This window comes from Pungitius pungitius, chromosome 18 (genome assembly GCF_949316345.1).
Source record: "Pungitius pungitius chromosome 18, fPunPun2.1, whole genome shotgun sequence".
Classification (NCBI taxonomy): domain Eukaryota; kingdom Metazoa; phylum Chordata; class Actinopteri; order Perciformes; family Gasterosteidae; genus Pungitius; species Pungitius pungitius.
In genome coordinates this window covers 12,488,826-12,501,519 of record NC_084917.1, presented here as the reverse complement: position 1 = coordinate 12,501,519, position 12,694 = coordinate 12,488,826, and the positions used below count along the sequence as shown (strand labels likewise).

The window sequence follows — 12,694 nt, the reverse complement described above, 5'->3', positions numbered from 1 at the left end:
TGGACTTCATCTCAGTGCAGATGGATTGCTTTGACAGTACGTCACATGCATCATCAGAGCAAACATAAAGGGCAGCGCACCCTCCTCCACGTTCACACCTAGCCCGGCTTCGCTGTTCTTAATCGACTGAACTGGAAAAGATTTCTGTGCTTTGAGTTCAGTTTGCAGCTTAGGATCTTTGATTTGTTTGTTGCGTGCGTGGATGGCGCTTCCATCCCAGACCGTAGTCGATAGTGACGGGATGCTCGGGGTTATTGATGTGCGAAACCCCCGCCTCAATGTTCCTACTTTCTTGTTCCCTCAATGCTTTAATTCACCCTGTATTTCAAAACTTACATAAATTCCTCAGTGCAATGATGAATCACAGTAACAAATCATTGAGATTATAAATCACATTTCTACTTTTATTCAGGCATTTCCTCATAATCAAGCAAATGCACATGAAAAAGACATCTTTATCTGATATTCAAAAACAAATGAATATGCACAAACAGCAATACTTCATGAGGAAAGTAACACAGTTCAGTATAAAATAGGCTGAAGCGTTCAATCTTTGGATGGTACTGCAAATATAATACTTCAGGAGGAATACAGCCCCCCCGCCAGCTTTACATTAAGTCCTATGGGCTACAGCCACTAATAAATATTAGTTTAGGATAACTGCTCTAAGCACCTGTTGTCCAGCCTTTGGACTTTCTAACACTAGAAGGCATGTGTGCGCTGTCCTAAAATGTCTCGTCAGTTTTAGGAGCGTTTTTCCAGAGCATTGAATAAAGGACAAATAATAACATCAAAAATCAGCCAAAGTCTCCACAGCAGAACAGTGATGTAAAGTTCTGTCCCCTTTGCTACATTCATTGGGAGTAAAACAGCAGGGAACAGTCTCTGGGTTCACAGTGAGGCAAACCAGCAGCTGCTCAGTCGCCGAAATCTGGGATGTCATCGTAGGAGTAACCCCGGTAACCCTTTGCGGCGTAGTAGGCAATTCTCAAATGGTAAAATCCGGGAAGGAAAACGAGCACTCCTATGATGATGACGGGAATGGTGCGGTCCGGGTGCTGAGGACATACCAAAGAAGAGAGTAGATGGGATTAAGAGTCTGTGAGGGGGAGGTGGGGGGGGTTACAAGTATACATTCATTTGTGTTTAAAAGCTTGTGAGGAACTAATCTACTTTGAGTGTGAATCAGACTCTGTTTATTCACAAACAATCAAATACAGGAGGAAAGAAGCAGCGCATCGGGCTTTGTGATGTTCTTATCTCCGCGCCGCCTGTCAGCACAACTCACACACACGCTCTGAATGGGAAAAGGGCGGCGCGGACGTGATGACTTCATCCGTCTGAGATCCGGTTTCAGGCAAATCGTTAGTCATCTCACATATGAGGCGGGGGCGGCAGGCGGGTGGTACATTTCTCCAGCAGATGGCAGCCTTGTGCACCGAGTTGCTGTGACCCTCTCAGAGAAGCACTTTCATACCCCATGGGGTATATTCTTATTGGGGGGGGTTTTAGTATTTTGATTAAAGGTATGGAAATATAGAGGCATTGGCCATATCCATATGTATATTTCTTTTTTCATTGTATTTATGTTGTTTTTCTCCAGAGCCTTTAACCGTATCTCATTTTATACTCAGTTGCCAAGGAGACGGCTCTCACTCTAGCTAGTCAGTAGACCTTGTGTCGGGTTTATTCTTCTTCTTTTTTCTAATGGAAAATAACCTTTGTGTCCTTTTTTTCATTAGCTTCATTTAAGTAAAGCCAAAGGTTGTTTGTTTCAACATGCCTTTCATTTGCCACTGCAAGAATGGGCGGGGATTAAAGTGTCTTTTCAGGGTGCTCCATGATGAATACCTTCATGTGGCTCCAGTCCACCAAATCACACAAAAAACACACACACACACACAAGCTCACTTTCTGCAGCCCAATTAAAACAACTAAATGAAACAACATTCTTAAATCCCAAAGTGCTGCAGTGCTCTGCATTGGAACCTGCCTGCACCCTGCTCTTCCTCCACCCACAGCTTCAACCTGGTGTCATTTGTAGTATTAGGTATGCTATTTCAACTCGCGTGGGCTAATTGGCAACAAGGCTGCTGAAATATTCTGGTGCTGCCTTCACGGCAGATCCAATTCGCTGCAAATACAATCTGCAAACTGGGGGAAAAAAACACAACAACGCACACGTTCACATTCACATTAACCTCCCACTGATGATTACAAATGCAATATGCGGCCGAGTAGAGTCATGATGTCAGGAAGCAGAGAACGCGGCAGGGGATCTACCGAAGTTGGCTAAAAAATATCAAAATCCTGCGCAACTGCCGATGAGAGTGTGGGAGAAAACTGGCAGCATACAAAGTCGGGTTCAACTCCAGCTATTTAAAAACGAGATTAACTTGACGCAAGTGTCTAATTACTGCATGGGTTGACATGGTGTATGAAGTGCTGGCTATTGAGATGAGTCAAAACTAGGGCCAGGTATCTCACAGATACTTTTCCTGGTAATGACTGAAATGTTTTCATAAACATTCAAGAAGCCAAAACCCGCTTTTAATGTCTGAGAAGATTAGCTGCCTTGTTTACTTCTTCTGCGATAAGATAGCTCCGAAATTGTAATCATAATCTTGCAGATATTAAGACGTCTGCTTCTGTTCAGGTGCATTCAGCATCCGATCATCACTTGCAGAAAGACATGGTCATATTACATAGAGATTCAAACATAGAAACCCAGGTATTGTTACAAACTATAAAAACTGGAAATACACTATGACTTTAAGCAAAATAGTTTATATTACTTTGTAATACGCACTTATTATTGGTGGGTTTAACATTTCTGTTAAAGTTGTCTTATTTCTGAATACATTAGAATAAGTTCTCATTGGCTCTGAAGCTGAATCCAACACATTGCTGGCAAAACTCGTATTCCACTTAGGGTGTTTCTGTCCGTGTGTGTGTGTGTGTGTGAGCCTGACAAGTTGTAAGCAGGGTGCACTAGCACCAGTCACAAAAAGACCTTGGAAAACATAAATGAAAGAGCTTCTCTTGTTCACACGTAGGACTAGATGTATAAATAGCTGTGTCTTGCAGGCGGGGAATAGACTGGGGGTGCAGACAGGAGGAGGCCAGCTAGGACAAACATTTCAGCGGATTTTCAGGAGAACGAGCCTGACGGGGTATTTACTGTCAAGTTTTAGCGAACCCAAACTTCCTGGGAAAATGTGACAGGCCTCACGGTGGGCTCTTTGTCAACGGAACAGGAAATTATCTTTCCATTTTTAGAACAAAAACACATTTTAGCTGTTGGCCAACTGCGCTGAGAACACCTGTGTTACTGCGCTACCAAACCAAACTCACCTCCACCTTTATGGTTCCTGACAGAAGAAGAGCCCCGAAGATGATCAGTGAGGAGCCAATGACAAACAGGAATATGGCCAGAGCGATCGCCTTGTAGGGGACCTTGGGCAGACTTTTCTTGAACTGTTTGTTGGACACAAACACCAGACATTTGCCAGTACGTTACTTTCACAGCAAAGAGCAGCATCATTTCGGTTCGTATCAAAACAAAGTTAATACTGCCGACGGATGGCAAACAGGAAAGTTATCAGACTCTGACCTGTAGGTCTATGTAGCCGTCGTCATCAGCAGCGAGCCGCGAATACTTGACCTTGTTGTTGGATGTTCCAGCACCCAACATGTTCCCTCTGGCGGCTTTCATTCGGAGCTGTTTGGGGCGGAGAGAGAGAGAGAGGTCGTCATTCACAATGCCTCACAATGGGAATCTCCGATTTCTGTGACCCGTGCTCATATCAGTTTTTTGGCAAAACGTGGTCGACCCCTCTTTTCATTTCCAGAGTCAACACTGCTGGGAAATGTTGAACACTGAACTGGCCTTTTAATTTAGCGCCGGGAAAAACTCCTTGACATCCACTTTCACTGTTAGAAAGCGGTTCATTAGAAAGACGAGCAGTTTGCCGCACGCCGCCTGAGTGCTTTTGTGTCACCCCTGATCCGTCTTTTCCTCAACACATCGTGTTTGTCTAGAAAAACCCTCTAAAACAGAAACTACGTGGTTCACGGGTGCCAGCCAGCGGCGTCGTTGGCACAGTACACGCACGGATAAAAGAAACAAAAAAGTACCGCAACACTGATCTGCCCCCAAAGGGACTCGGAGGAGTGTGAGGAGAGCTTCAGGTGCTGTGGATTTGGCAAGAATAGGAGGAAAGTGTTTATGGGAGCTTTCCTGGATGTCCCTATGTTTTCCGAGGAAAACATACGCGGCTTTGAAAGAGAGCAAAAGCCACAAATGTGTGGAATTGTTCATTGGTATTCATCTGGGTTGGTTTAGGGGCACAGAACCTTCGGGGAAATACGTTTTCACACAACAGTTTGAGCCGAAGAGCAGAATTCTTCCAAAGCATGTTCCCGACTAACTGTTGGTGAAGTCCTCGGCTGTTCAATTGCATTTGATGCTGTTGCTAAAGATCTGTATGAACTCATTTAAATTGTGAAGAGGCCCGCAGGGCATTACTAAATATAGAAGACCACACCCCCGCTCCCAGACTGCAGACAAAACAACTGGCCGACGACACACTGCTTTTAAAGCTCCACTATCACCATACGATTTAATGAATACGCGTCTGTTCGCTTAGTCACGTGCGGTCGTGAGATCCTCACAGAGGCCGCTTCAGGTCTGCTTGAAGGACATCCCAGGAGCCCTGCTGGACCTCCTGCAGTTTGCCTTCTGGCCAAACAGGTCAGTGCCCTCAAAGTGTGACTGGCCTACATGCTGCAGCAGCGTGACTCCGCAGGGACATGAAGTATGCATGGATCAGGGACTTCAGCGCGGCACTCAGCCTCCCAGTTTCGGAACCGTTCAGGTAAAAAAAAGCCCCACCAAAGGATAGTTTTGTGCGCCAACTCAGCAAGTTCAACCTGCCTCAGGAGCTGCACATCCAATTTTACACTGCAATGATTTTGACCGTTCTCTGCATATCCATCACTGTGTCATTTGGATCAGCCGCCAAACAGGAGGGGGGGGGGGGGAACTACAGCAACCAGTCCGCAGTGCAGAGAAGGAATCAAGCAGGGGGGGTGTACACATCCATCACTGCAGACCCTGGTCACAAGGTGTTCCAACGTCTCCCGCCTGGCTCCACGAATAACACATTATTATCTAAAAACACGCTGTTTATTAACATGCAAGTGTTGTCACGGTCAAATGTATAAAGAAACCAGTTACATAAATCATTCCATCATATCCTTCAACTCCACACACACCTTTTGGGGGTTTTATTTATTTGTTTTCTGGTTGGTGTATTCAGGTGCAGTTTGTGTTATTATTGATTGTGTGTTTCTATTGCAGACCCCTGAGGGAAACGATGCGCTTTGTGACGCAGTAAACTCTGCTCTCTTCTACGGTCACGTTAAGCTCCTGTAATCTTCTGACGCACGGCAGGTTTTGTGTAGGACACTTCTATGCGATTTGGGGTGATTGTTTTAGTTCATTGATGTGTTGATCTGTGAATGATCGGTGTATTTTCCTCACGTTAAAGTTTAGTTTTACAACCCTTCACTTAGCCACATGCTATCTGGGTCAAAGTGTGTCACGTTACACGTGGTTAGTTGCCGGCTAATACACTTCGTGCATTAAACGCATTATGTAAGTGAGTGTTTGGTTTAAATAAAGCTACTGACCGCTGGGTGAACTCGCTTTGTTTACCTCGGATACTCATACCTGACGCTAATTAGCTGCGCCGATAGCTTCTCAGCTACGCTATCAAACTCCCATCTAACGTAACACGACACGTCGGGACACCTTTAATTACAGTGTGGTATCTTCCTCTCGGGCACCTCTTACCTTCACTCGGGGTATAATTAACTGCGTCGCTGTGGTAATCTGTGGCAGAGTGCTCCTCTACGGAGCCACGTCTACTTTGTTTTCATTAATGGGAATCTGCGCCCACTTCCTTGTTTTCGAGTCCCGCGCATGCGCACACGAGTCCTATACTGAGCCCTGTCCTGAAGAAGTGCACAGACTTCATGTCCAGGTTTCCCGTGCACACCGTGGTCAGCACCACAGTTAACTGATAATACAACCGCGCAGTGTAGAAATGTTCACTAGGAAGAAGAAGAAATATCAATGATGAAATAAGTTGCAGCTAAATAGGCTGATTCACCATGAAATTGCTGGTGTCCTCGCTGGTTGTGTTTTTTTTTTATAGGTAAACCACAAACATGTGCAGAGAATCTTTAGAAACACTAAGGTAACTGAAGGGTATGCATCTTCAGACTCCACTCAAAATTCCTGGCATGCGGCTATTAAAGAAACTACCACTGGGTTTAGTTCCTTTTCCATTGCACTTATTTTCATTTGTAGCTTTTTTTTGGTAATCGAATTCAAGTCTATTTGCTGATTGGCATTGCAGCCTTTTTGCTAAGAGGCAAGTAAATGAAAGTGCACATTCAGAGAGACCATCCTTCCCTTTGAGCTCTCTACAAAGTGGTTTGCGCATTGTGACAGTTTATTCATGAAAACTGATGATATTTCCAGTGTTTTTGTTCTGAAGCTGTAAAGAGTTGTGAGATAAAACATCTATTTGGCACAAACACCCGATATACATTCTTTGGACTGTGACAATTTAATTTGTACAGAGAGAAGGACGACTCTCACGTCAAACCCACACAAACTCTGTTGTATTTTGCAGCTGTGTGATGGAAAACACAGACAACGCAGCTTGTGGTCTGTGTGGAACCTCCACCATTTATGCCCCTACAAGCAAACACTCTGTGTCATTCATTGTCTTTAGGATTTCTTTCACATATTATCTGGTGTCTACAAAGCAAATCTCAAATTTCCAGACATTTCTATGAGAATAAAAAGACATTTATCATATCAAATCATATCAACCAAGGCAAAGTATGAGGAATTATTGCTTCACTGCTGAACAAATCTTAACAAAATTTTCCGGCTATCAAGGTAGTCTAACCTAAGCAACCCGATCCAAGCACCGCCGTATTAAAGCAACTACACCTCTTCAAAGAAAAGAGAAATGAAAAATCCGGAAAATTCTGCACCCTCACATTCATAGTGCAAAGACGTGTTTGTCACATCAGTGTTACAGAGAATTAACTTGGAGCAGCGGAAATAACCATTAATTTAATTCTATTAATCTACTAGAAAATATCCCCGTCCGTCCTCTCTGCCAGAAATGTCTTTTCGCGCCTGGATGGCTCACAGGTATTCAGTCATCAACCAAAGTATTGGACGCATTGACATTTTGACCTGATGATAGTGCCACATGAAAATGAATGGGATCCCGACAGTGAATCATTGTAATGGGGAGACAAACGTCTGTAGAGAATAGCATCGCAGTTGGATGAGGGATGGCATGAGGATTAGGCTAACAGGGCTACGCATAATAATGAAAATGAATAAATATATTGTAGTTTTGTGACCACATTTTGCTGTTAAGCCATCAAGGAAAATAAAATCTCTCAATAAATAAACAAAGAGATTAACTGCTAGAAAAATACTCAAATCTCTTCTTCTGCTTCGGTACGTGTCTCCAGGACCACATTTTGCTACTCACAAGGTGACAACAATACCAATCGCACACTTTCATGGTTGGTAATAAATCAACAGTCTTTATTGTAGATTATCACATCTGAGTCAATTAAAAAAATAACTTTTGGAAAAAGCTCCATCACAACCATCATCCGTCATTACCAACAGAATGAAACCCTCAGATGACCTATCAGTAACACAGGTCTAAAATAAATAAATCAATGCCAGACGTAGACCCTTTCAAAGTGAGAAATCTAAAAGAAAGCTGGAACTCGTGGCTTGCCAGAAATTACACACACCTCTGATTAAGTATATTGCTATATTTAAACGTTCTTCATTATTCAATGAGCCGCCGGGTGCATTTAATAAGACAGATACGATCCAATGAATAAAAGATTTTTGAGATACATAGCGCACCATCTATCAATTCGTTTGTGGCCCTTTAATAACACATTAAAACCTCTGGTCATCGGAAAGTGCTTAAAAGTTTCTACTGACAAAATTGATTCTGAGATGTGCCTGCTGGGACATCCTATGGCCTGTTCATGCCTCCCTCTGCTCCATGCAGTCATGAAGAGAAACTCCTGAGATGAACGCGGTGTCTTGGCCATGATACGTTCGGTTCATCCTTTCTAAAACTGTAAAATGATCATGTCCCATTACCCCAAATGAAAGTGTAGCAGCGATGGAGCTACCCCTGCAGGTTCTTTTGGAAGTACGCACAGACACAGCCAGTTCGGCTTAGTAAGTTCCTTACTATCTGCCATGATTTGGATCATAGACTGCCTGCAGCAGCCCAAATCTACCATCGCCTGACGTGTACCCCCCTGGATCCTTACCGAAACGCAGTCCGTCGCTCCTGGACAGGGGGAGGGTGTTGGTGGCCCGGCAACCCGCACAGTCTGGCCCACCTCCATCAGCGGGCACTCCCGCTGTTAGTGTTCGGGCTGCCCGCACGGCCAACACTCTCTGTGGGTCAGGAAGAGTGCCGGGTCCGGGCCGGGCCTGAGAGCTCAGGAAACCAGGGAAGGGCTAGTGGCCGCGAGGCCGGCAGCGGCCGAGGGGGCCTCCTTTACAGGCCTCCTTTACAGGCCCCCTTCACAGGCCTCCTTCGATCGACCTCCCCCTGCCCGCCGGGATGCAGGTTGTCATCAGCCAGGGTGATGGAAGCCTCCAGTGTTGCCGGACGGTGGCAGCAGACCCTCCAGGAGCTGCTGCCCCCCCGGCAGCAGCCACCTGTTTTCCGCCTCTTTCAGCCTCCGGGCGGTCACCTGACCTCACGTCACTGTCCTGCTCAGACCTCTTACATCCAGCCTGGATGACTGGAAAGCCCAGCGGCTAAGTGAAGTAAATGAAACTAAAGTGCTCATTTCAAATTCCAGTTCCCCCTTTCTAAGGGTACTCCATGATTAATCCACCCTCTTCCCAGGCGAGTCCACTATGATCCCAGGCATCCACCAGCATCTCTGCAGCCTGGCTGCCCTGTACAGGAAATCAAATTAGGATTGACATCTTTTCTTTGAACCTGCTCCTTTCTTTGACTACAAGGGGAGAAATACAGTACGTCATACATTTAATGAATGCAAGCATACCAGCAGTATCTCCTTGTTAAAAATGATTGACAGCAGAGCGACGCGTGACATTTTCCCTTCTCAGCTATCAGAGTGTCGACAGCATGTTCAGCATACTGGGGAAATTAGAAGGCGTCTCTGTTAAACCCATAGAAACAGGTATATGAGGATTGAATGAGATCATTTTCAGAACTGCATTATATCATAGGTTATATTCTGCAACCCAATACCTGAAATGTTAAACCCATACTTGGCTAATCCTCTGACTAATGGGCGGCAAGGCCTCCTAAAACACGATGCTGTGATATGTCATCTATGAGTATTAGACATTTCATTTCATTTCTGGCACTGGGAGACTGTACCAGCCGGGGGGGCTGTCTAGAGGATTGAGGGAGGGTGGGATGGGTCAGCATGCATTCAGTGGCGGTATAAAAAAGAAAAGATTTTTTGAGCGTGAGTCACCCTAACCTCAATAGGTTCTGCAGCCTGGCCACCCCAAATATCAAGCAGTTTGCTGCATGGCGTGGACAGAACCGCCGATGGACGCAGACACAAGCGAGAGCGATCGGGTCGAGTGTGACCGAAAGAAATAGATCCATCCACTGTAAACAGTGTGCTGCTGTATCGCCCCACCCTCCCCTCCCAAGCCATGTGTGCAAATGCCTAGAGCAGTCGATTTAGAGCCCTATATGTGCTTGTAGGGTCATCTGTTGCCGGATAGTATTTTGTCATGTTCATAGCAGCTGTGCCTGACCATTCACACATAATCTAATATAATCTAGTTTATTTGTACACATAATGAACACAGCCGAGGCATTTTACTAATTCAAACATTGCACAGACATTGCCCTGACGGAGCTACCAAATCTGCATATTGTGATTTTATGAAATAATTTCCATGAATCTGCTTGAGCTGGAAAACAGGCCAGCGGGACAGTAAGGCTTCAGATAGGTGTGTCAGCTACTAATCAAGAATGCAGGAGATCTTCATGGGAATTAAAAATATCTGATGGGCTACTAAATTATTTTGAAAGCCTTTAGGGTTTATTTTATTGTCATTTTCTTAAATGTCCAAAAAAATGTTACGCGTGTGAACATTCTGCAGGTCGCGTGTTTACGGTATAAATCAGCCGCCTCTCGCCCTTCATCTTTCATACCTGCCATGTGGGAGACACCATTTTTTGCTCAGCCGAGTATGTTAAAAGTTTTAGGAGCTATTTAAGTAGTCTCTGAATGTCTCGACTCGTTTCCTCATTAATGAAATCATCCAGGAAGCCGGCGCTCCGCCTGCCTCATTCTTGCATTCAAGCAGCAAACTGGATGAACAATTAGGCCCACTAATCTCATGAGAGCCAGCCTTTACCTTCCTATGAATAATTTAGCATTTAACCAGCTGATAACAACAAAATGTATTTCCCTCCACCAAGCGGAGGCTGCCGCAACCGGAGTTTTTCTTTTTTTTTCCCAAATTGTAATCACTGGCTGATGTTTGAAGTCAGCGAATGTGAGAGAAGAAGATGCCGTAAGCGCTTCAGTACCAGTAATGTATTTCTGAGCTGCAGGTTGTAACGCTTCCGCGACTACAGTCACAACCTCTAATTTTCCCTCCCCTCATCAGTGAAGGTCACCTCTCCCTGTGGAACTGGGTCCTGGTTACAATTGCTCACAATGGGAGGAATGTACTTTATTTCAAATATTTTACATTATACAGTGGCTTTAAACGCAGTTTTCTAGTTTTTCTAGTGGTTTAAAGCATATCCAATTAGTTTATACATATTCATTCTTACAATTCTAGTGATTTAAAGAAATTCCAATTTGATGGTTTTTAATTTTTCCTGCTGTTGTGATCAAATCCAAAGTGTACATTCAAAATGTATAATAAATTACCCGGATCAATTTCAGGGCGATACAGCCAAAATGTTCCACTAGTGCGTTAATCCCGCTGGGGGTGTCCTTTGGCAAGATGCAAATTGCCTTCAATTATTATTAGGATTAAGGTAATGGAGGGTAAGGAATAGCAAGAATAGGTAAAACTAAAGACCCGTTGAAGTCTTAAATGCAGTTTGAGTGTGTGAGTCATCCTCTAAAGTTTGAAAAACCAAAATGTCAATCTGTTATTTAATTTCCTCTCATATTTTACTTCTGATAGAACTCCATTGTCAGTGCAAATGAGCCGACAGGTTGAGGGAGAGGATACAAGGCAAACCTTCTACCCTAAAAAGAAACCGCCTCAGGGCTCTAGATCTTAGATTTTCCCACAGAGCCGCTTGACAAATGTACCTTGAAGGTACGTTGAGTTCTTCTGTTGTTGCATGTAAGTACCACTTGTTGACCATGAGTGAAGATTCAGAACTTTATTAAATTAGTTAAAATCTTTAATTAAGTTGCTGGGACTTCTCCAACATGGCAGTTCCCCCTGAAACATATTCATTTTGACTGAATACGTTCTAGCACAAGGCAGGACCAAGGGCAGGGAGAACAAGAACCAGCCTTAATGATAATACATTAAGGAGATATTTGAAAACGTTGAACTATTTGTTGAGCTAACTGTCAGGTACCAGTAAAGCCTTGAAGATTCGTTCTCGGTGGATTGTGAACAGCTCGAAAATCCATCCGATCGCTGTTGAGCTCTTTTGATCTGGACCAAAGTGGAGGACCATCAGACAGAGATTGCAATTGATGGAGCCACACTGCTGGCACATTCAAAACAACACCTGCATCCTGCATGTGAAACACAGAAACAATGCAATGCAGTTCAAAGGCCTATAGGTATTATTAATATTATTCAGTATTATTATTTTACAGACTGGAAAAAAAATGAGCGGGCCGGTCCAAGGACAATTTAACAACAACGAAAGTCACAATAAAAACTCATAGAGGAGAAGGATCCATACACTAGATCAATACCCCTGGCGGCAGCAGACTTATGAGACAGCTCGGCCATTTGAAGATGAATGCGGTTGCCTGACATGCCGGACAGGAGTGCAGAATAGAGTCTCAATGTGAGCACTGCTGCCGGAGCCCTCGGCGGCATCTGAGACACCTGTGCTCAGGTCACGGAGCCGTAGCCATAAATAACTCAACCAGAAACAATAACCTGAGATAAGAAAAAGCCAATTTGTCATCCTCTGGGTGTAAGTGATATACTGGACCCCTCGCAATCAGAGTCTACACCAATACATCTGTTTTTTTTTCTCTGCAAAAAAAAAGCCGGGCCCCACAGGGGGGGGGGACCAAGGCATTTCTTTTGGCCCCCGTGGATCACCACGTATCCCAAGCAATCTGAGTCACTAAAGGTCCTGCAAACAGCGAGCTTCTAACTTTGTGGCAAGAGCTTCTCTTATTGCCTCTCCTGCTTCAAGAAGACAATAAATCTGTGCACACTGACCTGCGACTGACCCCTGAACCCAAACTCATCCAACACCTTTGGAATGAACAAACGCCCGAGTGTTAGACAGACAATTCCCGTAATGACCTCTCCAACGCTCTTAGCTGAACCACAGTGTTTACCTGCAGCCACGTTGCCAAATCTGTTGCAGGGTCTGAAACAAGAAGAGTG

General features: G+C 44.4%; 1 protein-coding gene across 2 annotated transcripts; it reads right to left on the bottom strand.

Annotated features, from left to right (window-relative positions):
* Positions 1-377: 377 nt before the first annotated feature.
* LOC119227049 (transmembrane protein 230-like) lies at positions 378-8,496 on the bottom strand. Of its 2 annotated transcripts, none has more exons than XM_062558906.1 (4): positions 8,404-8,496; positions 3,614-3,721; positions 3,355-3,477; positions 378-1,058 (listed from the first exon to the last, which is right to left on the bottom strand). In XM_062558906.1, exons 1-4 carry the CDS (start codon positions 8,479-8,481, stop codon positions 918-920), a joined length of 450 nt encoding a protein of 149 aa, XP_062414890.1. In that variant the 5' UTR covers positions 8,482-8,496; the 3' UTR covers positions 378-917. The 2 variants fall into 2 exon arrangements, with proteins under 2 accessions (XP_062414890.1, XP_037341392.1); XM_037485495.2 differs by lacking the exon at positions 8,404-8,496 and adding an exon at positions 5,858-5,983.
* Between the last annotated feature and the right edge of the window lie 4,198 nt (positions 8,497-12,694).

Excerpts from the sequence above, each read along its gene's own strand:
- LOC119227049 (XM_062558906.1), bottom strand. The coding sequence starts at position 8,481 with ATGGAGGTGGGCCAGACTGTGCGGGTTGCCGGGCCACCAACACCCTCC. Across the intron at positions 3,478-3,613 it reads ACGGCTACATAGACCTACAG|TTCAAGAAAAGTCTGCCCAA; the intron begins GTCAGAGTCTGA and ends TCCAACAAACAG. Across the intron at positions 1,059-3,354 it reads CAGGAACCATAAAGGTGGAG|CACCCGGACCGCACCATTCC; the intron begins GTGAGTTTGGTT and ends GTATGTCCTCAG.